General features: G+C 34.0%; 7 protein-coding genes across 11 annotated transcripts; 4 read left to right on the forward strand and 3 right to left on the reverse strand.

The window, feature by feature from the left end:
* Window position 1: 1 nt before the first annotated feature.
* PhKgamma (phosphorylase kinase gamma) lies at window positions 2–5508 on the forward strand. Of its 2 annotated transcripts, none has more exons than XM_089868141.1 (13): window positions 2–137; window positions 1016–1149; window positions 1230–1402; window positions 1879–1933; window positions 2055–2120; window positions 2212–2284; window positions 2418–2508; window positions 2570–2660; window positions 2743–2772; window positions 2845–2968; window positions 3394–3474; window positions 4086–4244; window positions 4329–5508. In XM_089868141.1, the coding sequence occupies exons 2-13, from the start codon at window positions 1052–1054 to the stop codon at window positions 4461–4463; spliced, it is 1176 nt and encodes a 391-aa protein (XP_089724267.1). In that variant the 5' UTR covers window positions 2–137; window positions 1016–1051; the 3' UTR covers window positions 4464–5508. The 2 variants fall into 2 exon arrangements, with proteins under 2 accessions (XP_089724267.1, XP_089724268.1); XM_089868142.1 differs by lacking the exon at window positions 2–137 and adding an exon at window positions 262–284.
* Window positions 5509–6091: 583 nt separating this feature from the next.
* LOC149692398 (rab GTPase-binding effector protein 1-like) lies at window positions 6092–12570 on the forward strand. Of its 3 annotated transcripts, XM_089868134.1 has the most exons (17): window positions 6092–6291; window positions 6381–6483; window positions 6557–6691; window positions 6748–6909; window positions 6967–7196; window positions 7256–7468; window positions 7536–7671; window positions 8040–8279; window positions 8337–8446; window positions 8527–8863; window positions 8954–9399; window positions 9479–9619; window positions 9705–9882; window positions 10104–10249; window positions 10319–10435; window positions 10501–10611; window positions 10712–12570. In XM_089868134.1, exons 2-17 carry the CDS (start codon window positions 6429–6431, stop codon window positions 10874–10876), a joined length of 2922 nt encoding a protein of 973 aa, XP_089724260.1. In that variant the 5' UTR covers window positions 6092–6291; window positions 6381–6428; the 3' UTR covers window positions 10877–12570. The 3 variants fall into 3 exon arrangements, with proteins under 3 accessions (XP_089724260.1, XP_089724259.1, XP_089724261.1); XM_089868133.1 differs by lacking the exon at window positions 6092–6291 and having other exon boundaries at window positions 6310–6483; XM_089868135.1 differs by lacking the exon at window positions 6092–6291 and having other exon boundaries at window positions 6310–6483; window positions 8340–8446.
* Window positions 12571–12692: 122 nt separating this feature from the next.
* On the forward strand, window positions 12693–15646 carry LOC149692399 (proclotting enzyme-like). Its single transcript, XM_089868140.1, has 8 exons — window positions 12693–12966; window positions 13227–13348; window positions 13999–14391; window positions 14458–14534; window positions 14606–14721; window positions 14845–15116; window positions 15180–15325; window positions 15384–15646. Exons 2-8 carry the CDS (start codon window positions 13243–13245, stop codon window positions 15540–15542), a joined length of 1269 nt encoding a protein of 422 aa, XP_089724266.1. The 5' UTR covers window positions 12693–12966; window positions 13227–13242; the 3' UTR covers window positions 15543–15646.
* Window positions 15647–15678: 32 nt separating this feature from the next.
* On the reverse strand, window positions 15679–18232 carry LOC149692400 (glutamate receptor ionotropic, kainate 2-like). The gene is made up of 7 exons (XM_089868139.1): window positions 17531–18232; window positions 17275–17469; window positions 17049–17210; window positions 16796–16976; window positions 16510–16727; window positions 16158–16444; window positions 15679–16099 (listed from the first exon to the last, which is right to left on the reverse strand). Exons 1-7 carry the CDS (start codon window positions 17570–17572, stop codon window positions 15679–15681), a joined length of 1506 nt encoding a protein of 501 aa, XP_089724265.1. The 5' UTR covers window positions 17573–18232.
* A 100-nt stretch (window positions 18233–18332) lies between these two features.
* Pldn (biogenesis of lysosomal organelles complex 1 subunit pallidin) lies at window positions 18333–19747 on the forward strand. Its single transcript, XM_089868147.1, has 5 exons — window positions 18333–18655; window positions 18735–18837; window positions 18900–18987; window positions 19058–19144; window positions 19206–19747. The coding sequence occupies exons 1-5, from the start codon at window positions 18505–18507 to the stop codon at window positions 19365–19367; spliced, it is 591 nt and encodes a 196-aa protein (XP_089724273.1). The 5' UTR covers window positions 18333–18504; the 3' UTR covers window positions 19368–19747.
* Window positions 19659–20342, reverse strand: LOC149692402 (cytochrome c oxidase subunit 7C, mitochondrial-like). 2 transcript variants are annotated; one of them, XM_089868151.1, is made up of 4 exons: window positions 20229–20342; window positions 20051–20156; window positions 19834–19950; window positions 19659–19769 (listed from the first exon to the last, which is right to left on the reverse strand). In XM_089868151.1, the coding sequence occupies exons 2-3, from the start codon at window positions 20144–20146 to the stop codon at window positions 19834–19836; spliced, it is 213 nt and encodes a 70-aa protein (XP_089724277.1). In that variant the 5' UTR covers window positions 20147–20156; window positions 20229–20342; the 3' UTR covers window positions 19659–19769. The 2 variants fall into 2 exon arrangements, with proteins under 2 accessions (XP_089724277.1, XP_089724278.1); XM_089868152.1 differs by lacking the exon at window positions 20229–20342 and having other exon boundaries at window positions 19659–19765; window positions 19830–19950; window positions 20051–20222.
* A 618-nt stretch (window positions 20343–20960) lies between these two features.
* LOC149692403 (uncharacterized) lies at window positions 20961–23696 on the reverse strand. The gene is made up of 5 exons (XM_089868148.1): window positions 23303–23696; window positions 21653–21790; window positions 21478–21580; window positions 21169–21236; window positions 20961–21102 (listed from the first exon to the last, which is right to left on the reverse strand). Exons 2-5 carry the CDS (start codon window positions 21733–21735, stop codon window positions 21033–21035), a joined length of 324 nt encoding a protein of 107 aa, XP_089724274.1. The 5' UTR covers window positions 21736–21790; window positions 23303–23696; the 3' UTR covers window positions 20961–21032.
* Between the last annotated feature and the right edge of the window lie 4 nt (window positions 23697–23700).

Here is a 23700-nt window from a genome sequence, read left to right on the forward strand (position 1 = left end):
TACCTCTACATTTCTACAATACAAACGTAGGACGGAATTTTTGCGGAGGGGTTACGCGAATGTTCGTCAGTGCAAAAGAAATGAAATTAGTAGTTTAACTCAGTTAAATTGAAAAGGACTTTTTTCACAGTATTTAGGTGAGTTAATAAATTGAATTAAAATGTAATTTGTCCAAGAAGATTTGATTTTAAAATGGATAGTTGCAAAAACGGCTTCGCGGTTTGACCAAGGCTTACGAATCACAATAGACTGCATAGATGATAGACATACCCTTTCTGTACATTGTATGTATTATTATATTTTAAAGGGTATATAACCCTTTTAGTTTTTGTAACCCGTATTAAGTTTAAATATACATCTTCTCCTTTTATGGTTCTTTGAATTTAAGGCACTTAATTATTAATGTGTTAAATGTTGGGAGTTTGGATTTTTAGTGGTCATAACAAAAGAATCTTTTGAATGTGCTATTCCCTTTAAATCCTTTTTAAAAGAGGTATTCTCTTTAAGCCCTTTTTGAAGGTGATATTCCCTTTAAGCCCTTTTTAAAGGTGATATTCCCTTTAAGCCCTTTTTAAAGGTGATATTCCCTTTAAGCCCTTTTTAAAGGTGATATTCTCTTTAAGCCCTTTTTTAAAGGTAATATTCCCTTTAAGCCCTTTTTTTAAAGGTGATATTCCCTTTAAGCCCTTTTTAAAGTTGATATTCCCTTTAAATCCTTTTTAAAGGTGATATTCCCTTTAAGCCCTTTTTAAAGGTGATATTCCCTTTAAGCCCTTTTTAAAGGTGATATTCCCTTTAAGCCCTTTTTAAAGGTGATATTCCCTTTAAGCCCTTTTTTAAAGGTGATATTCCCTTTAAGCCCTTTTTAAAGGTGATATTCCCTTTAAGCCCTTTTTAAAGGTGATATTCCCTTTAAGCCCTTTTTAAAGGTGATATTCCCTTTTTAAAGGTTACAATGCTTAATCTCAGACACCACATAGATTTGATATCTATAGTTGCATATTTAACTCTTTAGTTGTGATTCATATCTGCATTAAAAATTGCTAAGAACATGGTATCAGAAAAACGGGATGAGGGAGATGACCTACCTGATAAAGATGTTGCCAGAGATTTTTATGCCAAATATGAACCCAAAGAAATACTTGGACGGTTAGTTAATTAGTTTTAAAGATATACTTTTAACATATTGGGAAAAATTAGTAAAAACAAACTATATAACTTGCCTACAGTGGTGTTAGTAGTACTGTAAGAAGATGTATTGAAAAAGCCACGGGAAAAGAATTTGCAGCTAAAATTATTGATGTTAGTGCCGATAATGAGGATTTCCAGGGTCCTAGTATAAGAGACGCTACTCTTCAAGAAATACAAGTTTTAAAATTAGTAGCTGGTCACAATTATATAAGTAAGGATTCTAGTCTTGTTCCATGGATAAAGAATGCGCGTGAGGAAATTTGTTTTCACTCTACAGGATAGGCAACTCCCTATCTCCAGCGACAGCTTATTCTGTATATACTCTGTTACAACATCGGTTGTCAGCACTCGCAAACCTAGGTCTCTATGTAACGTAGCTTTGTACGTGCTGTCAAGAGACGAAAAACTTCAGGATATTTTAAACTGATTTTAAATCCTGAAGATCCTGAAGTTTTTTGTCTCTTGTCAGCACGCGCAAGGCTAGATTACATAGAAACCTAGCTTTGCGCGTGCTGACAACCAATGTTGTAACAGAGTATATACAGAATAAGCTGTCGTTCGAGATAGGGAGTTGCCGATCCTATAGCGTGAAAATTAATTTCCTCGCGCGCATTCCTTATCCATGCTTGTTCTTTGAACATCCATGAAACTTAACGTAAACTTAAAATCACCTGAATTTATCTTTAGTTGAACTACATGATGTCTTTGAATCAACTACCTTTATTTTCTTAGTTTTTGAGCTGTAAGTAACAGTTTTTAAAACCACTGGTTCTAATTTTAACAAAAATTTTACGATACTAATTTAAGTTTTAATGATTCACTGGGTTATAACTTATAATCTATTTCCTTGTTTAATGTAACAGATGTAAAAATGGGGAATTATTTGATTACCTAACTAGTGTAGTTGCATTATCAGAAAAAAGAACAAAGTATGACACCCTTTTTATTAAAAGATAATCTGGTGAAAGTGAAACAGAAAATCTAAAAAAAAAATAAATAAAATGTTTTGAATTACTGCAGAGCTATTATGAAGCAGCTATTTGAAGCTGTTGAGTTTATTCACTCCAAAAATATAGCTCATCGAGATTTGAAGGTATTTACCCTTTTTTCATCACTGGTTATTTATTTGTTGCAGATAAAAAAGCTTAAGTTAAAATCTTATCAGTCATTTGTCAGTTTACTAAACATAAATAATTCCTATCAATAAATTATTATATTATCTTTAGCCGGAAAACATTCTTCTAGATGATAATTTTAATGTTAAATTAACTGACTTTGGGTTTGCTCATGTATTAAAACCTAAGGAACGCCTTTTTGGTAATAAAACTGATGTCATCCATTGCAAAAGATATTAATAACAGCTAATTGTTATTAACAGATTTATGCGGAACTCCGGGTTATTTAGCTCCGGAACTTTTGAAAGCTGCTATGTATGAAAATGCAGCTGGTTATGGAAAAGAAGTAGATATGTAGGGTCTTAATTTTAATTTTAATCTTGATATATTATATTTAAATTAATTAATCCTTGAAGATCACTTTTTTTTCTTTCAGATGGGCTTGCGGTGTAATTATTTATACATTGTAAGCTTGATTTATTTATTTATCTTTTAGGGTTCAAAGGCTTTTTTGATAATTTTCTCTCCTTTTTCAAAGGCTTGTCGGTTTCCCTCCTTTCTGGCATAGAAAACAAATGATAATGCTTAGAAATATTATGGAGGGAAAATATGAATTCTGTAGCCCTGAATGGGATGATATTACCGAACTCCCCAAAAATCTCGTGAGTTTTAGATGCACTACCCACGTTTCTCTCTCTCTTTCCCCCTTTCTTTATCTCTTGACTGATAAAATGATAGTTTAAGCAAAGAGAAAACTGAACTTGCAATATCTATATCTTAGAAAGACCTTGAATAGATTGATAACTCCGTTGATAAGTCGATAGTTAAATTTGATTTTACCACAGTGTCAGAACAGATTTGTTATATTGGTCAGTGGTGACACTTTTTTGAAAGAGTGTTTCAACTCCCTAAATGTTTTTCATAGATCTCAGAATAAGCTTTAATTAATTACTAATTAGTATTAATGGTCACTCAAATTGATAGAATAATCATGCCTAATTATCACACTATAAAGGTCAAATATTAATCTAAAAATATAATTATTTTTTATTTAATTTAATTAATTAATTAATTGACTTAATTGCAGATAAGGAAGTTATTAGTTGTAGATCCTAGTGAAAGACTTACGGCTAAACAAGCCTTGCATCATGATTTTTTCACGACTACTGTAAGTATAGATTATAATTCATAAGAAAATAATATATAGCTCCCTATAAGTATGAAACTCTCCATTTAAGCCATGATTGTAAACAGCATTTTCTTCCATTGAAATTTGTAAAAAGTTTCTAATGCCATCTATTAAGAGTTTTTGTCGTTAAAAAGATGATACATTTGTTTAGAAAATTTTCAAATTTTATATCGTAATTAAATAGATAAATGCCTATAAGTTATTATTATTATTATGATAATTATAACTGATTAAGTACATGTCAAAATTATCATAATAAATTAATAGATGGCGCGAGGTTCGCACGACCGAGGCTAGCTCCTACACTGGTACGAGTGTCTCTAGGGCGCGGAGATGCCCATCGTGCCTTTCGTGGGCATCTTAGGTGGCGGCGATGGTTTCGCCCCCCCTTTTACTCGTAGTACCGAAACTTCTCCCACGGGGCGTAAAAGCGTAAGCGCGCCAAATTTGGAAGCAAATGCTGTAGTATGAAAATGTACTACCTTTCATACTTATAGGGAGCTATATATTATTTTCTTATGATTATATTTTAAAAAAAAACTGCAAAAAAACAAAATTAATTAATAACTTAATCTTAATTACTATTTTAGGTTGCTAAAACGAGGGAATTTAATGCCAAAAAAGTGTTTCAACTAGCTATACTAGTTGTCAGAGCTATGACAAGAATAAGGAGGCTAAGATTTACTCCGGAACCATTATCAGTAGCGGTAGCGGCAACTGATCCTTATCGTATCAAAACTCTAAGAAAAGTATGTTTTTTTTTTTATTTCCTGACTCTGTTTTGAGTCTTTTGATGGAAATATGTTTCTTTTCTCTCTCTCGCTTCTCTTTAGGTTATCGATGCTTGTGCCTTTCGCGTTTATGGACATTGGGTTAAAAGAGGTGAAGTTCAAAACAGAGCGGCTCTGTTTGAAAATAGAGCTAAAGTGGAGTTAAAACTCCAATATTTGGAATCACAGTCAGTTTGATGATAAATAATTAATTAATTTACATTAAAATTAGAACTATTTTCATCGCTTGTAAATAATTTGTAAAGTGTACAGTTTGTACCATATTGTATTATGTATGGTATTTTAATCTCCCTCCCTTCGTCATTAGCCTCGTAAAAAATATTTAGAAGTATATTCTCAGCCATCTTATATATATATATATATATCACATTAGCAACTTATAAGTAATAAGATTAGAGAGATTGAATTTAGCAATTAATATTGTAATTAGTTCATTAATTTACATGCTTAATGTGAAATTTAAATTCATTAGGGAATTATTTTATTTTAACTAGTGTTTACAAAACAAAATGGCCGCCAAAAATGTAAACTTCATTTCATGACCTATCTGCAATCCACCTTATTCCCTTTTACCGAAGTTAGGCTTAGCTCGGAAGTTAGGCTTAGCTCGGAAGTTAGGCTTAGCTCGGAAGTTAGGCTTAGCTCGGAAGTTAGGCTTAGCTCGGAAGTTAGGCTTAGCTCGGGATTCATGGGCGTGAGTACCGAGAAGAAATTCGTCTGTCGTCTGCTACAAAAGCCAAAAATATGTACTGTAGCGGACGACAGACCAATTTCTTCCTGTTACTCACACCCATGAATCCCGAGCTAAGCCTAACTTCGGTAAAAGGGAATAAGGTGGATTACAAACATCCTAAATTTATAACTTATGTTATTTAAGTTATGATAAATTTATCATATGATCATTAGAGTTTTGATGACCTTTGACCCCGGGTTATTTAGAATTTTTTTTTTGTTTCAACTTATATATTATAATTTTTTTTTTTTTTATATTTGTTAGTTTACTATTAAGTATGTTTAAATAGTAAAAATAAGTTCTCTGGAAAGTTTAAAAAAGCAGGAAAAATAATTTAGAAGACTGAAAAAAAGGGTGAAATTAATAAAATATATTTTTTTTCTGCTAAAATATTAATTAGTGAATATATTTTATTTTAAGAATTTTTTTGGGTTGTTTTTGTGTAATTTACCCCCAAAAAAAAATAAAATTAAAGTTAATATTACTGAATATGCGTAAAATTAAATTTAATTTCTTGTAAGCGCACTTTCAAAGTGACGTCACGAATGCAAAAATTTGCCGCTTCCCTCTTCCGGAAATTACCGGAACTCAGGATTTCGTAGTTGCAGGGTTGCCATATTGGGCTGGAAAGCCGCCAATTGGGCTTCGTCTCAAAAATATTGGCTTCAAATAAAAGGGTTGGCTGTTGGCTGGAAATTGGGCTTGTCGGGGTTTTTCTTTGGCTTTCTGTACTTAAAATACCGCCAATAGGCGAAGATCATTAGAATGCCCAAAAAAGTAAAAAACTGACAAATGGTGCTGTCAAACCTTTTGAGCGGCTTATAATTTATGGTTAAATAAAATGATTTCATTTTGTTTTGGGTTTTAAAAATGGTGTCAGTATAGAATTTGAATTAAAATTTCTAAAAAAAAAATAATTTCAAATTTTCACGATAAATTTTTGGTTTGTTTTTGGGCTGGATAGTTTAGATCTTAGGCAGTTTTTGGGCTTCTTTTCGAAACACCGATTGGCGGTTTTTTGGGCTTGTTTCCAATTTGATTTTGGCGGGTTGAAGGTTTTCAATCTGGCATCCCTGCGTAGTTGGCTTCTGCTTCCATCATGATAAAAATGAGTATGTAAAGTATTGTTAATTATGAAAATTATCAATAAAGACAATATTATCAGCGTTTAAAAACTGCCAATTTGTGATTTTTATTTCGCGGTTGAGATAATTATTAATTCGGAGGCGGAATTTTTTTAAAAGACAAGACAAAGGCTTAGCACGTGCCAAGGTCCGATTCGAATGAATCGAATCCCTATCTTCCTTGACAAATGCCAATACTTTTTGGCTTTTTCCGCACCCAAGTGAATTGCTATTAAGTATTAAATTAAAGCATTAAATACTAAGTAATTGAAAGTAACGTTAAACATGGAAGAAAATAACGAACTATCCGAAGAAAACCTTGATTCTGTGAAAACAGATGGTAATTTCTATCAATTGACGTACATCATCATGTACTTGTCTTGTTATTGTCATTTTAACCATTTGGAACGCAGATATCAAGGTCTTGCAAGCTAAAATTAAACAACTCGAATTAAGAGAAAAAGAAATGATGAAGGAAAAAACGGAATTAGAAAATGATTTTGGGCAGAAAAGGGCAAAGTTTAAAGAAATGTATCTTCAACAAGAAGGTGGGGTTTGTCATCTTCCTTTTCTTGTTGAATATGTCTTAATTCAGTCATTACAGAGGAGAAAAAATCTTTGGAAGAGAAAAATAAGGAGCTTCAAAGAGAGCTAGATGATGCCAGGTCACTTATTTGTGTAGCTGAATGTGAAAAAGAGAATGAGATAGAAGGTGAACGTAGAAGATGTGAGGAAGAAAAAGCCTCATTCCAACACATCATGGATGGTAAGTTTTACACTTTGATTTAAGTTATTTAGGTTTTAAGATCACGGTATCCTATAGATACCTTGCAATCTGCTAAAAATATGGAAAAAGAAATAGCTAGATTGCAACAGTTGAATGAAAAGTTAGAGGAAGAATTATCAGAGTTTAAAAATCCATCTGGGCATGAAGGAGTATTTTCAACTGTAACTAAATCTCTAAAGCAAAAAGTAGGGGGTTTAACTGGGCCTAATGCTTTCTTGGGAATTCAAAGTGATAGTACTGAAAATCTTGAAGAGAGTATGAGAAAGGTAGGTGCATGACTCGGCTTTTTTTAATTATTTTTATTTAATTCCATATGTTAATTTAGGCCCAAGAAGAAACTGAAATGTTAAGATCATTAGTTGTTCCTTTAGAAGAAGAGATCAAAGCTCTTAAAGATAAATTACGTTCCACTGATAATCAAGTTCAAATGTATGAAAAAGCCTTCTCGGGACTAGTCAGTGGTTTAGGTTCAAATTCTTTAGCGGAAATGGTTTCGGGGAAAACCCCTTCTGAAATGTTAGAGCATTTAGACGATAAGGTATTGAAATTAATTAATAAAGTCAAGAAATTTCACGAAACTCTTTGATTAAAGATGTTTTTCACAGCTAATGACTCTCAGTCAAGGTTTGCAAGCTGAAAAGGCTTCTCGTAGTGACTTGGAAATGTATGTAGCTGTCTTGAACACTCAAAAGACAGTCATGCAAGAAGACATGGATAGACTTAAGAAAGAATTAGAAGAAGGTATCTGAACTATAGAGTAATCTCGGTAGAGAGGGGAAAAAAGCAGTTTATCCCTCCCTTTAAGCGCGCTTTTGTAAGAGGGAATACTGAGCGCGCTTGTTAGGGGGGATGACACGGAGCATGGAGAGTTGTATCGGCGCTAGGTACAGCAACGTCACTCCCTTCTATCTCCAAGCTACGTGTCATCCCCCCCCCTAACAAGCGCGCTCAGTATTCCCTCTTACAAAAGCGCGCCTAAAGGGAGGGATAAACTGGTTTTTCCCCTCTCTACCGAGATTACACTATGGAGTGACGTTGCAATACGTAGCGCTGACATTACTCTATTCTTAATTATTTGAAATTAAAACTAATTAAGTTTTTCTTTGAAGTTTGTAAACTTTTGGAAACTGAAAAAAGGGACCACGGAGCTTTGAAAAAAACATGGCAAATGGCCAATGATCAGTTCCTAGAAGCTCAGAGGTTGCAGTTCATGGATTTGTGTAGAATGCAAAGTGTTTTAACACCTGAACAATTACGCCAAGTTCAAGTTAAAAAGAAAAAGGATGAACTAGCTCTACTTAAAGAAAAAACTCTGAAAAGTGTGAAAGCCAAACCTGAGCAGCTCCAAGGTAAAATATATTCCCGTAACAACTTAATTTAGTACTACTATAATTTTAATTTTTCAGTAGCTGCCTCAGTCTCTACAAACGCCTCCTCAGTTTCTCCTCTAATGAAAAGAAAACTAACTTCTAGTCCTAAAGGGTTGGATCAAACTGACCAAGCTTACTACGGAGATGTAATTTGATTAATTCCCCCCCACCCATCTTGATCCCTTTAGTTTGTTTAATTGTTTTACTAATTAATTACCAAATTTAGAAAACAGTCGCCAGAAGCGCACCTGAAAACTTGAGCTTTGGTGTAACAGAACCAATTCCTACTTCAACAAACGAATTAAACACCTCAAAAGAAGCGGTAACTCCACCCTCACGTAAAGTTAAACTTCAGAGGTCTCACTCCAGTACAGACATCAGAGAACTTTCCTCTAGTTACGATGATCTCAGGAAAGATAAACTCGACTCTAGTCAGAACCCGGAATCAGTTTCTTTAGCTGGTTTTGAGTCTCTTGACATTGTTGCAACGTCATCGAGCAGTCCTCAAGTTCAACGTAAATCTCCTCATTCCCTTACCCAGGATCAAGTCAATGCTTTAGCTGGTATAATTAATAATTAACTAATTATTGCTTTCAGTACTGTTAAACTTTTCTTTCAGTTAATTACGTTTTTAATTGTTTTTATATTTCCAGATTTAACTCCAGAGTTAGAAGCCAGAAGTTCCTTATTAGAAGGAGCTAAAGCTGATTACGCTCCTCAGCAAATGTTAGGCAAGAGGCTTGTTAGCGAAGAAGAATGGCAATTGCTCGAAGAAGAACTGACAAAAGCCCGGGAAAAATTAAGCGAATCGTGTTCAATGTGCCACAATTACGAATTGCAGCTACAACAAGTTCAAAAATCTGAACAGGATCATTTAGCTGAAAGAAGCAAGTTACAAAGAGCAATTGAAAGGTTAAAGCAAGATATTCAAAAGGAACAAGCTTTCCGGAAAGATTTGGAACAAAAATATTCATCAGCTACTGAAAATTGCGAGAAACAAGTTTCCGAAGTTTTTAAACAAGTCGAAGATTCTGAAAAAATGTTTAATACCTTGAAAGACACTTATTGCGCTTATCAAAATGAAATTGCTGAGGAATTGGTAAGGGAGAATTTAAGGAAGTAGCGGTTACATGATAACATTTATTAAAGTAATCATGGTTTGTAACTAACAATTTCAGAAACGTTTAATTAATCAAAGAGATCAAATTAAACAAGAAGTTGATAGATTAAATGAAGAAAATGATTCGTTACTCGGTAGAAATGTAAGAACTGCTGAAGATATGCAACGTGATGAAATTGATCTTCCCAACACAGCTGAAGTATAACTTTAACTTAATCATTGTAATATTATAATTAAGAATTAACGCGTTTGTTTAATTTAAATTCGATTATAATTTTAATTAGGAGATGCAATTTGAGTACCTTAAACAACGAGACCAACTTATAATCGTTTTAACTCGAAAAGAGCAAGTTGAAAGTGAAAATTTGTTTTTACGTCAACAGTTGCAAGGTGATAAAGAGATGCGGGAAGCAACTGAATTGACACTTAATGAAGAAATTAAAAAGATGAGGGAACAAGCAGGTATTAACCTCTATCTTTATGACTCGGAATGATTATTTAAATTGTTTTCTACCGTTTTCTTTTTAATTGTTCTTAAAATTCTTAGTTGGTTTCTTTAACTTAATAAAACATTAGAGTACTTGACTTGACTCAATTGCACGTTGCACGCTTTTCATTTCATACTAATTGATTTATTTATTAATTACTTAATAATTACTTAACACGTTACATTTTCAATTCAGCTTCTTATAATAATGATTTAATTCACGAAAGAAAGAGGATTAAGGAGATGGAGAAAGTTTTAAGTAAAACTCAAGAAGATTTGTCCAAAAATACCAAAGTTTTAAATGAAATTAAATTGGAATTGAGTAAAGTTACCGCCGCTAAAGTATGCGTGAGACTTAAATTAACTCTTATTAATTAATTTAACTCTTTAATTCTTCATTGTTTAACTTAGGTTACATTTGAAACTGAATCTCAAGAATTAAAAGCCAAAGTTCAGAGCCTTCAAAAGGATTTAGATAATAGTGAAACGGTTCAAAGGGATTTTGTAAAATTATCCCAAACTTTGCAGGTAAATTATATATTTAATTAGAGTTAATTAATTATTAATGTCCTTGAGTTAATTTCTTTAATTAGATGGAATTAGAAAAAATTCGACAGTCTGTTAAAGAAGTTCGATGGCAACATGATGATGATGTAAGACAATGTAATGGATGCGAAAAAGTTTTTGAAACTCATAAAGAAAAGGTAAGATTTAGTTAGGATTTTCAGGATTTAGAGTAAAGTTCTTTAGTTTCTTTTTAATTTCCTTAATTTGAATTAAATTAACTTTTTTATTATCAAATAGCATCATTGCAATCACTGTGGTAAAATATTCTGCTCGAATTGTTCTTCTAAAATTGTTCATAGCGGCCCAAAAAAGCGGCCATTTAGAGTATGTACTGTGTGTCATACATTACTAGATCACGAGTCGGCTCCTTATTTTAGTCACGAACCCTTACAACGATCTTAGTCTTTATTAATAATTATTAATAATCGACCCATATAGGCCTATATATATTTTCTTTCCTTTCTATATAAAATATATTCAAAGCAGACAAAACTGAAAACTCTTATTTTGATCAAGGGATCAAAAAAAAATAATTGTAAAATACGTTATCATTATCAACCGATAAGAAATCTTATTTTTTAGGCTAGCTATATCTATATCTATAGGTATTCGTACGTATCTATATATTTTTTAAATTCCTTCCAGTTACTTTTTCATAATCATTGAGATAAATGTAAATTTTTGAGGAAAGAAACAATTTAATTACACACGTTCGTAAAGCATTTTTCAATACACTGGTTAAAACTTACATATAACACTTATAACTAAGGCTTATAACTATCTGGTCCAATTTTCGATACAGCTAAAGCAATTTAACAAAACAATATTTCGGGTACTCTCTTGTCTTGTTTTGTTTAATTTTATCGGGGTAAATAATGATTTCTTATAACATTTTTCGCGCCAAACTATTAAGTCGTAAATAGTTATAAAATATTTGCGGAATAAATTAATTAAGCATTTTGTCTTGTAAATATATTAAAAAGGAAACAAAAAAACCCGTATGTTTTATATAGATATCTATAATTTTACTTTTACCGAGTTCCTGATTGTTTAGGACCTAAAGTTTTGTATATATTAATTAGTAAGTAATATAGGGAAAGGCCTAAAAACAAACATTTAAGAAATTACTTCAAACAAGAAGTGATATCTAGTTTACTAGGGAGAAGGTGTAAATTCGCCACATTTCCAGCTTTATCTCCAGTCCAAACGTATAGTAGGTCCGGATTTAATCCCCGCCTCTAAATTACAACCAGCATCTCATTGGTTCTTGAAAACTCACGTCAGCACCACGCAAATGACAAAAATTACGTATTTTCCGACTGAGGAGATGCGAAATAGCCCGGCCTCCTTTTACGTCCCCCTTGTATTTTGAAAGGGGGACTGGGACTATGGCGCGCGAATACTTAGGCATCTTACACCCACCTTCTCCCTAATAAACTAGATATCACTTCTTGCTTCAAATAAGACACAACTGGACTTCTGAGTCTGATTTAGTTCTTATTTACAAGTAAATTAATGCTCAACAACGTTCTAGTGTTACCATGAGTTAATGTTTAGTATTTCTCTTATTAACTCATGGTAAGTGTTATTTATTTCGGCAAATATGTTGATAATATGTTAAATGTAGCTTATGTGGCAGTTTAAAGGTGCTTTAAAAGTTGTTATTGCGTAGGTAAACTCTGTTTAAATAACCAACAATGAAAAAATATTATTAGTTCAACATTCCAAAGGTTTTGATTTTTATTGAACAATTTATTAAGTATACAGTACGCCTCTTCTCTCGTATATTTTCAGTTTAATCTTCGAAGAAATTGGTATATTTTGTAATTGTTCACGAACTGAATTAAATTATGGCGGGAAAACGTTTCCGGATTGGCTAAGAAAAGGGCGCGAAAAATAGATAATTGGCGCCAAAGGTTAAAAAAACGAAACTTTCCAAATGCGACAATTTTCTCCAAATTTTGGAGTTTTTTTTAGTTAAAAAGGGAATTTGAAACGTTGAAATTACAAATTGTAATTTTGCAAACAAAATTGCCGACATATTTAAATCAGTTCTTAAAAGAAATAAAATTACCAATAAAATTTAAACAACATTATTTCGCTATGTTTGACTCACTCCCAAAAGTTATTTACCTCACATCACATCCGATTTTCGAAAAAAATAAAATAATTCCAAGAAAAAGGGGCATAAAAAATATTTCTTTAGAAATTGAAATTTCCCATCGAAATTTAATTACAATGACAATAGGATTTAATAGTTTTTTGGGTTATTTTTATACTTGTTAAAAAATTGCGAAGAATACCACTTTTTTTATTTTTAGTCACGGAGTTAGTACTTTAACCCTTTTTTTCAAAACCGAGGAATAAAGTGGTTTACCATGCGTAGAGATGAAATTAATTTACTTTAGGGGAAGACTAAAACAGGCGGGAGAGATTTGGCGCCCTTGAATATTACGTCAAGTCAAGGCATTTGTATTCCGTAATCATAGAAGGTAGGGATTTCTTTTTACGTTACGCCACTAGAACTGGTTTCTATTAAATTTTCTTCGAAGAAGTCGGTATTACCAACTGACTCGTCCTTTATAAATAAAAACCATTAAACATGTTAGTTTCTTCGGATAATAAAAGTGGTTTATTCTAACGCCAACTCGAGGATTTAACGCTTGACGTTGAAATACTAAACTAGCGCCTGCGAAGTCATTAGGGGAAAAAAAAAACTATTTGTTCTAAAATATAATCACATGTCTTCAAGCTGTTCGTGATAAAATATGGATCGTCTAGTCACAAAATTCGCGATAGTGGGACTCATTTCATTGTTTTACTTCGTTCAACATTCAGCAGCAAACTATGGTGAATTTCGTCCAAGAAGGCAAGGTATGAATTGTATTTTAATAATTTATTTCACACAAAATACTGTCACGAAGTTGACACTCCTATTATTGGTTTTCCATTACCGCGTGCTAATTAAGTTTAAGTCGATAAATTTTATTTTTTTGGTTCTTTTTTTTACTTCCCAATCTCCAAGAAATGAGACGTGACATTAATCTTACTCATGTTGACGTATTTCCACTTCATTTTTATATCTCTAAATATTCAAATATTGGTTATATTATTTATTTTTCAACTCGTTAATATTATGGTTTCGTGTGTTAAAAATGTTTTCATGTCAAGTGTAAATTTTTCAACGTAAATACAAGAAAGTCTTATTATATGAATCTGTTCAGTCTTACTCTAGACTACGTACAAAGGCGGGTAATCCTTTTTTTCGCTTGTTATTTGCGTTAGGTTAGACTGAAACAAAAAAATTGTCATTCGAAAGTTTTTACTCATTTCTTCGAATCATCGTCTCGCGAAAAATTACCCGTAGACATTACTTTAATTTAGATCAAGGATAGATAACGGTATTTCACATGGGGTACATTAAAAATGTTTAAAATGTAGGGCGTGTATATTAGAAATTCTATAGTTTTAAAAAGAGATCCCGTTTTGTAGAGTTTAACAAAAGTCTCCCTAAACATTCGCAGTTGTATTTCCGGATGATGACGAGCCCATTGGCAGTACTTCCGGTCCCGTAATTAGAGGAGATTGCGATAATTCTCCCGTCGGTATCGGTAGATGTGTCAAAATCACCGATTGTCCTCGGCTTCTTCGCGAACCCAATTATAATAGATTAAGAAGATTCGTTTGTGGATACGAACGATTCGAACCCCGAGTTTGTTGCCCAATTAACAACAGGCCAACACCTCGACCAGTCCCGACACCTACTCAGAGACCTAGGCCAAGACCTACTCCAACAGAAAGACCAACGTCGCGACCTAGACCTACGCCAACTGTTAGACCTACTCCTAGACCACGACCACCCGTAACTCCCGTGAACCCCGACAGACAAGAAGATAAACCAAGGTTCCTTCCAAGAGGTAAGTAATTCAACCTTATCCGGGTCTGTGGGATATTATTTTGAGTTTTATTACGTTGTTTATTAGAATGTGGTCGAAGCAACGTAACAGCTCGTAGAATCGTTGGAGGTCACGAGTCAGAAGCTGGCGCTTGGCCATGGATCGTAAGATTAGCATTTTTAAATAACATCCTCTTTCAAGTTTTCGGGTTTTTATAAGTGATTATATGCTAAAGGTCGCTTTATACATCGAAGAACGCGGCGTGAAGAGTGCCGATTGTGGAGGAGCATTGGTTACTCCGGATACCGTTATCACAGCCGCACATTGTGTTACGAAAGATGATGGAAAAATGTTAGTTGATGCCTTAATCCGCTTTAAGATTAGTTCAATTATTTTTAGCGACATCGTTTGATGGACATCTAAGCAATGGGCTATTAGTTTTATTAACTCAATTTCAACGAACTCTATTTTTAGACTACCGGCAACTGCCTTCACTGCGCGTCTCGGTGAACACGATTTAAATCAAGACAACGACGAAGCCGTGGACATTCCAGTAACAACCGTTAAACGTCATGAAAATTTTGATCGTCGCACCTACAAGAACGATATTGCTGTCCTGAAACTTGCCAGAAAGGCAACGTTTTCCAGTCGAATTCAACCTGTATGTTTGCCATACGATAGTTTGAGGACGGATAATTTAGTGGACAGGAAAGCGTTCGTTGCCGGCTGGGGAACTACTGAATTCAGTGAGTACAATCGGATTTTGAAGGTTTCCTAAAAATCTAGAGGCTAATTAGTTCATTTTAAAGATGGTCCTAGCAGTAATGTTTTAATGGAAGTTGAAATCCCCGTGTGGGAGGAAGGAAAGTGTCGAACTACTTATCGAAATGATGTACCAATTACCAATGAGTATTTATGCGCGGGAACTGAAGACGGAGATAAAGATTCTTGCCAGGTAAGGTAACTTCTGAAGTACCTGAAGTAATTGTTTACTGATTTATATCTCCTTGTAGGGTGATTCGGGCGGTCCTCTGGTTATGGTTGGTCGAGAAAGTCGCTATTATTTAATGGGTGTTGTATCTTTTGGTAAGAGATGCGCCACTCCTGGATTTCCGGGTGTTTACGCCAATGTCCGCATGTTTCTTCCATGGATTACGCGGAATGCCGCTTAAGTCTTCAATTCGTAAAATTTTCGGTGATTTTAAATGTTGGCTTTAGGCCTACGCACAAACTTTTAATGTAAAATAATAAAATTTAAGTGATTTTTATATCATAATGGTTGTTTAATAGCGTACAATTTAAAGATATTTATTTTAAAGGAATTGGTAAGTTTATTCTTGAAGGTCTTCTTTTAGCATTTAGTGAATTGAGCCCATCAACCGGGCGTTGTTTATTCTGCAACATCTGCAGAATTAAGTGATTAGAATATGAGATGGCCGCGGAGGAGTTGTATTGACGTCTCCTTCTTCTCCGGCGACGTGGTCGGCAAGGCTTGGGTAGTTTACAATAGCGACAAAAGTGACCTTTCTTGTTACCGCAAACGCTTTCGATAATTAACGAACACACACTAACCCCTAAACATAATATCCACAAATAGAAAATGGCCGACAAATCGCCCAATCCTAACATTTTGTGTTCGGAACCACCTTTCGCGACGCATCGGTCCAAATCTCCGAATTGTCTAGTGACCCACCGATCTACCAAGGTACTTTCGACCAACCAGCGAATTCTATTTATGAAAATAGCAAATTAGTAATTTAATTTATTAACCAATCGCGGATAACCACCTTTTGTTTATCTCTCTAAGGAGGGTCTTGTTGAATGCCTTGCTGACAGCCATCCCCAAAGTATGACCGAAGAACTCTTGCTTTGCCAAATAAAACTCTCCATCCGGTAAGAATTCGCAGTTAGTAGAGGCCGCGTATTTCATGGTAGGAAGGTCGCTTATGATGACTTTTTTGCCTCGCTGGACATCCCTCAACAGTTCCAAGTTGTATAATTCTTTGATGGGTAGAGTGCCATTAGCTTCGTGGATACGTTTCCAGATTGCTTGAAACTCCGGAGAAGATGATTCCTATTTCCAATAGACAAATGACGTCACTCTGAACGTTAAACTCGCAGTGATAAATTTCAGCGAACTTTGACTAGAGCTTCGTAGGCAGTTCCCTTCCAAACGTAAGGAGTCACTCGAGTTCTTACAGCCAGATCCTTGACGGAGTCAATACTGTTCCCTTGTTCTTGCATTAACATACTAGCCTTCAGAGTTCCACCGAAAGTGTTCATCAAGACAATGACACCCATCCACCAAGTTGCCAAGACTAACCTTGAGGAATGAGCCATAGGCATTTCTGGAGTGGCTATGAAGAAGTGACGGAAGGTTTTTGGAAATTTATACTTATATTTCGCTATGTAATATTAAGCTTACATTCGCATAGAAGTGTCCCTAGAAATTCAAAGAAATACATCCAGTACTTAGCACGGACTTTCCATAGTTTACTACTTAAAGAATCTACCGTGGGTTTGACCATTGTTACTTCGTAAATTGTGTTACCCATCAAGGTCAAACCAGAGATTAGGATAATGAAGGCCAGAAGGGTGACCCAAACCTCGTACACAATTTTTATAATTATATATTTTTTCTATCCTCATTTACTATTAAACTATAAGACTATACTCACTGTTAACTGAAATACTGAAAAGTAGCCAAACATATTGTTACTGACACCAAAAGTTCTTCCACCCAGGATCCCTAAGTAAGTTATGAAAGGGGGATTCGTGTATGTCAAAACTAGGGAACGTTGGTAGGTGGAAGCCAATGGACCCAGTATCATGTCGCATTGCTATAGTTTAGAACAAAATTTTATTAAGAAATCCAAACCCTGGTTCTATTTGCGCGTTACTAACATTTCTCTGAACCATTCCGACCATCCCTGTCCAATACCCAGAGGGGTATCTAACACCCCATTGTCCATCTTCCGGTGTGAAAACTTCAAACTTAAAATTAACCAGCATCGATAAAATATTAAGAATATCTGCCATGGGCCCCTGAGCTTTGATTTCTTTTTCGTCCGTCTTTGATATATTTATCCATGGCATCCACTTTATTATATAATAAATGTTAAACCCACCTTAAATGTAATTAACACGAATTATCACTTACCGTCGCGGCACATACTCTCAGCAAAGTCACTGTGGAGTTCATTATTTTATTTACCTTACTCTCCGTCCGACTGCAAGAACTATTCTGAACTGTCTAGTAAGACAAAGATTTTTCCGGAGAAATTTGTTCGTATAATGTTTGCGAATCGAAATTCGATACTCCTTAATTATGAATGTGACATAAGTTAACCGGGAATAAGTATTGCGTTATTAATTATGTAGTTATTATGAGTCTTTCCGTCCCAGGGATTCTCTCAAGCGTCTTTCCAACCGTCTTATCAGAACCCTTTTTCAAAAACATATTCTTCTCGTTTCGCCGGCAATAGTAATTTTGCATTTGGTATCCCGTAGGGTTTAATTTTAAAAGCGCTCTAACTATCGGAAAACGATGTAATGATTTTTACGTAACTTGAAAGCTGCGATTAATAATGTAAAACGACAACTCTTTCTTCGTCTTCTTATCTATACGAAAAACTTTCCAAAATGTTTCTATAACTCCGATTTAACCCATATATTATGAATTTTTTTTGAATACCAGCTGAAGTTGAATATATTTTAGTTCTCAAATATAAATTTAAATATTTAAGCAGCCTTTTTCATTTCGAATCGATTATTGGGCAACTTAAACGAAGATCTTTAACTAAAAGTCTTGTTTTATATATTTTTTTTAATTTTAGAAATTTAAATACGAACGCACGTGACTTAAGAATATTCAAAATTTCGAGCCATCCAATCAAATTAGGCCTTAGATATTTTGACAGCGCCATCAAGGAGGGTAATGACCCGCGTAAATTTTGGTCACAAGTCCACCATATATTTCCTGGGTACCGTTAGGGTTCATGGACAAGATAGACAGTGGAATTCTTTAATATTAATAAACATTAATTAAGTTTAGAGAATTTCAAAACAGCTATTTAGTCTTTATTCATATGGCAGCTGTTAAATAAACCAAGAACTTCAACAAGAAACGAAACGATGACTAAAGACAGTAACTTAAGCCTTGTCATTGAATCTCCCAGAAGTGGAAGTGGAACACCACTTAAAGAACCATATATCAGCTCTGAAGATGAGGATTCCCGGTTTAAAACGCTAGAAAATAGCTCCTGGACTTCAGACAGAAGTGATGGTAAGAAATTAATCAAATAAGTGCGTATGATGTGACAAGAAAACGGACCTTCCTTACAAAGGTTAACCCCCCAATTTAGCTAGTCTTAGTTTTGATGATTCTGTGAAAGCTTTGTCAACTGGGTTAGTGTCCGTTTATGAGAAGGATCTGAAGAAAATTGAAAAGACCTTAATAGAACTAACGTATGTCCACTTAAACTATTCAGAAAAGACCATGAATATAAATTCCCTCATTAAAATTTCAGCACAACACAAAAAATTCTAATTGAAACAGTTCAACAAGAGAATGTCAAATTTAATGAAATAAAAAACCAATACCTCTTAGATGAAATTGTAAGAGTATTAATTTACTTATTAGTTAATTAATTAATCTTAATTAAAATTCATTAATTTAAATCCTAAGCTTAACAAAACCAAGCAATATCATTCCAAACTCGTCCAAATTAAAAAGGATATGGCCATGTTACATGATAGATCAACAAAGCTTAGGGTTTGTTATTAAATTAATTAGAAGCAATTGTTAATTAAGTTAATTAAGTTTATTTTTGTAGAAGCAATCTTTGAGGCTACAAGAATATAAGCAGAAAGAGGCTTTACAAAGGGAATTACAAAAGGAAAAACAAGCGGAAAGAGAAAGGCAAATTCTAGCCAAAGTTCCTCCGCCAACTCCAGTTGCGGTTGTGGAAAGGCCTGCGAGTTTACTTACATCCTAAATAAATGACTCATTAACGAGTTGTCCAATAAAATTAATTAACTTCTCTATTGGTGGGGCACAAAACAAAAGGAATATATAATTAAATACTTATTTAATTTTAATAATTAATATAGAGTGTTTTAAACAAAAACTTATGATATGAATAGGGTAATGGCAGCCCTCTGCCTTTGACTGTATTAAGCTCTATGGGGAAATAACATGGGGTGCCATTAGTCTATAGATGATGTATTAAATTAATTTAATTATGTAGAATAGAAAAAACAAAGAAAGTATAAACAAAAAGAAGCCATAAGTTACATTATTTTTATTTTACTACAATAATATAACATTATATCTATTACAAATAAAAATGTACAGTTCTTCACAGAATACCACAAATGTTCAATTGTGACATCACTTCCTGTAAAGTAAATTTTAATTAGAACTTAGGTAAATTAGTTGTTGGTAATTTTGACGCTACTTACCTATTTCTTCAAAAGTTGGTGACGTAACATAACAAAGGGGACAGAGAATCCACTACCGAAGAAAACCACAAAAAGAGCTGTTAACCTGAATCGGTTTTTAATTTGGAATGGCAAATTCTATTATGAAATTAAAAGTGGAATTAGATTTTTAATTTTTATTATGGTATTTTGTGGATGGCCCCCACCCAAGTTATGGCCAAGGCTTAACTTAACTTACAGCTCCGGGAATTCCTCCATGTCCATGATCGCCGCTTCGACGAATAGCCGAAGTGCTGAGTTGACGGATGGCGTTGAAAGATCGCTGGGCAATCATTTTAATTTCACTAGAAATTTAAAGGAATAAATATTTTAACTTCTTCAACTTCTGGTACGGGATCCCGAAAGAATGACCTTACCGATTTACCAACAAGGACTTTTATCCAAAATCGAAGCTGACTATCTTCCTATAGATGGCGTTTATCAACTCAGAAGTTTGAATATTTCCCGCCGAACTTCCGAAAAACCTTTTTTTTTTTTAAAAAATACCGCTAGTTGTCAATAAAAGGAAATGTAATTATAATATATAAACTATTTATTTTGCATCATTTAGTCCTAGTTTCAGTTATAAAACCCATCTTGGTAAGAAACAAGTAAGCTTGATCTTTTTTAACTTTACCCCTGACATTTTCATTAGAGATTTTCGCGCCTTTACTTTTATAGAGATTGGCCTTTTCCTATTTTCCCGTAGTGTTAGAAAATTCGGTTTTTTGAAAACCAAACCATACCATACTGCCACAACCTTCTTTATTTTTAATTAAAAATAAATAAGGTGGTGATTTTACAATCTAATTGTGCCACATTTTATTTTACGAGAAGCCAAACTCCACAAATGCAAGGCATCCAAAGTCTCTGATTTTACTTCCCCCCCCCCTCCCAAGATGAGTTGCGTTAAGACCTTGCGTTAAGACTCCCCTATGTTCTTACATAGCCCACTCGATCACGCGCGTCACGACGCAAGCTGCTCGCGCTATCGCGAGCAGCTTGCGTCGTGACGCGCGTGATCGAGTGGGCTATGGTTCTTATGAGCATGAATCCGTTGTGGTTTAACCAAAGATTATTTAAAATACGTGGGATATCATCACAAAAACTTTGCATTGAGTTTTTTATTATCATTTTTAACACTACATATTAGTTAATTATTTATTAGTGGAATGCCCTTATTAATTAATATTCAATATTTTATAGGAACCAGTTTCATTTCCACATTCTGGTGATAGGCAGGATTCCACTCTAAAAAGAATTTAATGACCTCAGAAATTTGGTGTGAACTTTAAAGTCATAAAATATTTTACTTACATTTCTGTTCTATTCCAAAATTTTCTGGACACTTTCACTATTCGAGAAATTTTCCCATTCTCGCTGCACTAAATAGATAGTTTACACACATGGAGGATTCATACTATTTACACCAGGATGCCTGGGCTACCTGGGGGACAAAAACCAGTCTGCTTTTGTCGTCCAGGTAGCCTGGCTGCCATTTTGGTGGTGTAAATGGTATGAATCCACCATGTGTGTAAACTTGTAAACTATTCTATACGCGTTTTAACTTTTAACGTATGATTTAGACTGGGGTGGGGGTGGTTATGAGTGGAAATTGCCTATTACCTTTTCACATAGTTCATCTAGAACTTTCACTTTACAGACGAAATTCATAAACCAAATCCTGCAATCACAGGTGTTTGGATAATTTTTGCAAGCTAGATAATACCTGTAATATGTAATCGAAGTTATATTAGAGGGTTAGATAATTATTTTTATACTAAGAAATAATTGATCTTACGTTTCAAAAAATTCAAAATATTTCAAATAAATATCTCCTCCACATTCAGCAAAACATTCGCCTACATAATTAGCACGATCCATCTTTATCAGATCGTTGTTACTCTTAATTTTGTCTGAAATGTCACAAATGTAGCCTAATAGACCCATAGATGGGCACTATCATATCATTTGATAGTTTTACCACTTGATACGATAGAAAACTAAATCTGCCCCTATCAAAGTATCAATTTTGATAGTTATTTTCGAGAAAAATTTGAATTATAATGATCGATTGAGTTTGATAGCTTAGAAAGTGCACTCGAAGTTGATATGATTCATTGATTCGTTGAAATCTTCTAGAGAAAAATATCGATTCTCAACGTGATCTGGCTACTAACCCCATCTTTTAGAAATCATAAAAAATGATAGGCATTATTCCTTGAGAAATAAATTGATTCTTTGAGTGAGTTTATTTGGCGACATCTGTTTTCTGATTTCATTTTAAAAAATTATGTGCTAATCTTTGATAGGCAATTTTGATAGTTATGAAAATTTCTGGAAAGATAAGTCGTTTTTTGAATGATATCGAAGTTTTTAATATATTTGAACGTTAGCAAGTGTAGGTTTATTCTATAAGAAGATTCTGTACTTGGTGGTCATTATAACCCTCTCAAACAAAAAAAAAAATAAATAAAAATAAAATAAACGATGGTTCAACAGTTCAAACTGTGAAGACGGAGCTTCTTGTATATAGAAGCTCCGTGCTGTCACTGATGTGAACGACTACTCGAGGAGGAAGAACGATTCCACGAAATCATCCAAACGTAGAATTAGATAAATTAAAGTGTAGATTTTCTGATTTTTATTACCCACAGTTTTAATTGCAATTTTTGCCTTTAATTATTATTAGTTAACCGTTTATAGTAGATGGTTTAGATTAAATCAAGGGCGAATAATTTGAAAAAGTTTGGATAGTAGCTTTTGAACTATAGACAGTTAAAAGTCAAACTTGAGAAATGAGATTATGGAAATTATATGAATATATGAAAATATTAGAAATTCTACAAAATCAGGAAATATCAGGAATCGATTAAACAGAGTAAAAGTAGGTAGAGCCCAAATCAGTTTGATCGAAAACAATCAAATTTAAAGTCCGGAAATTAAATAATCGATTAATTTAGTCGTTCCTAAAGATTTCAATTTGATTTGATAGGCAAAAAATCTATCTAACAATGAGAGCCAATCTAACATATTGAAGGAAGATTTGATAGTTTCACCATCTATGATTTGTTGAGAGGGAAAAAATCTATCTAACAAATAATGCCCGTCTAAAATATAGCTAGAAGAATTGATAGTTTCGCCAAATATGATAGTTTGAGAGGAAAAATATCTATCTAACCAGCAGTGTCAGTCTAAAATATAGTCAGAAGAGTTGATAGTTTCGCTATCTATGATAGTTTGAGAGGAAAAATATCTATCTAGCCAGCAATGTCAGTCTAAAATATAGTCAGAAGAGTTGATAGTTCCGCCATCTATGATAGTTTGAGAGGAAAAAAATCTATCTAAGAAGGAGTTCCACTCTAAAATATAGCCAGAAGAATTGATAGTTTCGCCATCTATGATAGTTTGATAGGAAAAAAATCTATCTAAGGAGGAGTGCCCAACTCTGAATAGACCCAACCAACAAATCTTTTGAATTTTTCTAACGGCTCAGATCTCGTTCGCGGGTTTTGAGACGAGAAAGGGATAGCCCTATTGGCTTGAATTTGCCATGCGCAGAACCGGTTTTACCCCAAGAGTCAGACTCTAATCCAATCAGAAAAATAAGAGATTTATTTTCGTTGCTCAACGACAGATGGTACTACAGTCAACTTCGTTAGTCACGTGATCCTATCCCTTAGATGGAGAATTTATCCCGCCCTAAGAATTCATACAGCGCCTCTATCGGGAAGCCGTGGCAAGTATCTGGCCAGTAACCATAGCCCACTCGATCACGCGCTCCACGACGCAACTTCACGCAAGCTGCAAGTGACTCAAGACTCATATTCTCTTTGGTTGCGTAGATTT

This window comes from Phalangium opilio, unplaced genomic scaffold (genome assembly GCF_054372755.1).
Source record: "Phalangium opilio isolate 3A_F unplaced genomic scaffold, DU_Popi_V2 ptg000024l_1, whole genome shotgun sequence".
In the NCBI taxonomy this organism is placed as follows: domain Eukaryota; kingdom Metazoa; phylum Arthropoda; class Arachnida; order Opiliones; family Phalangiidae; genus Phalangium; species Phalangium opilio.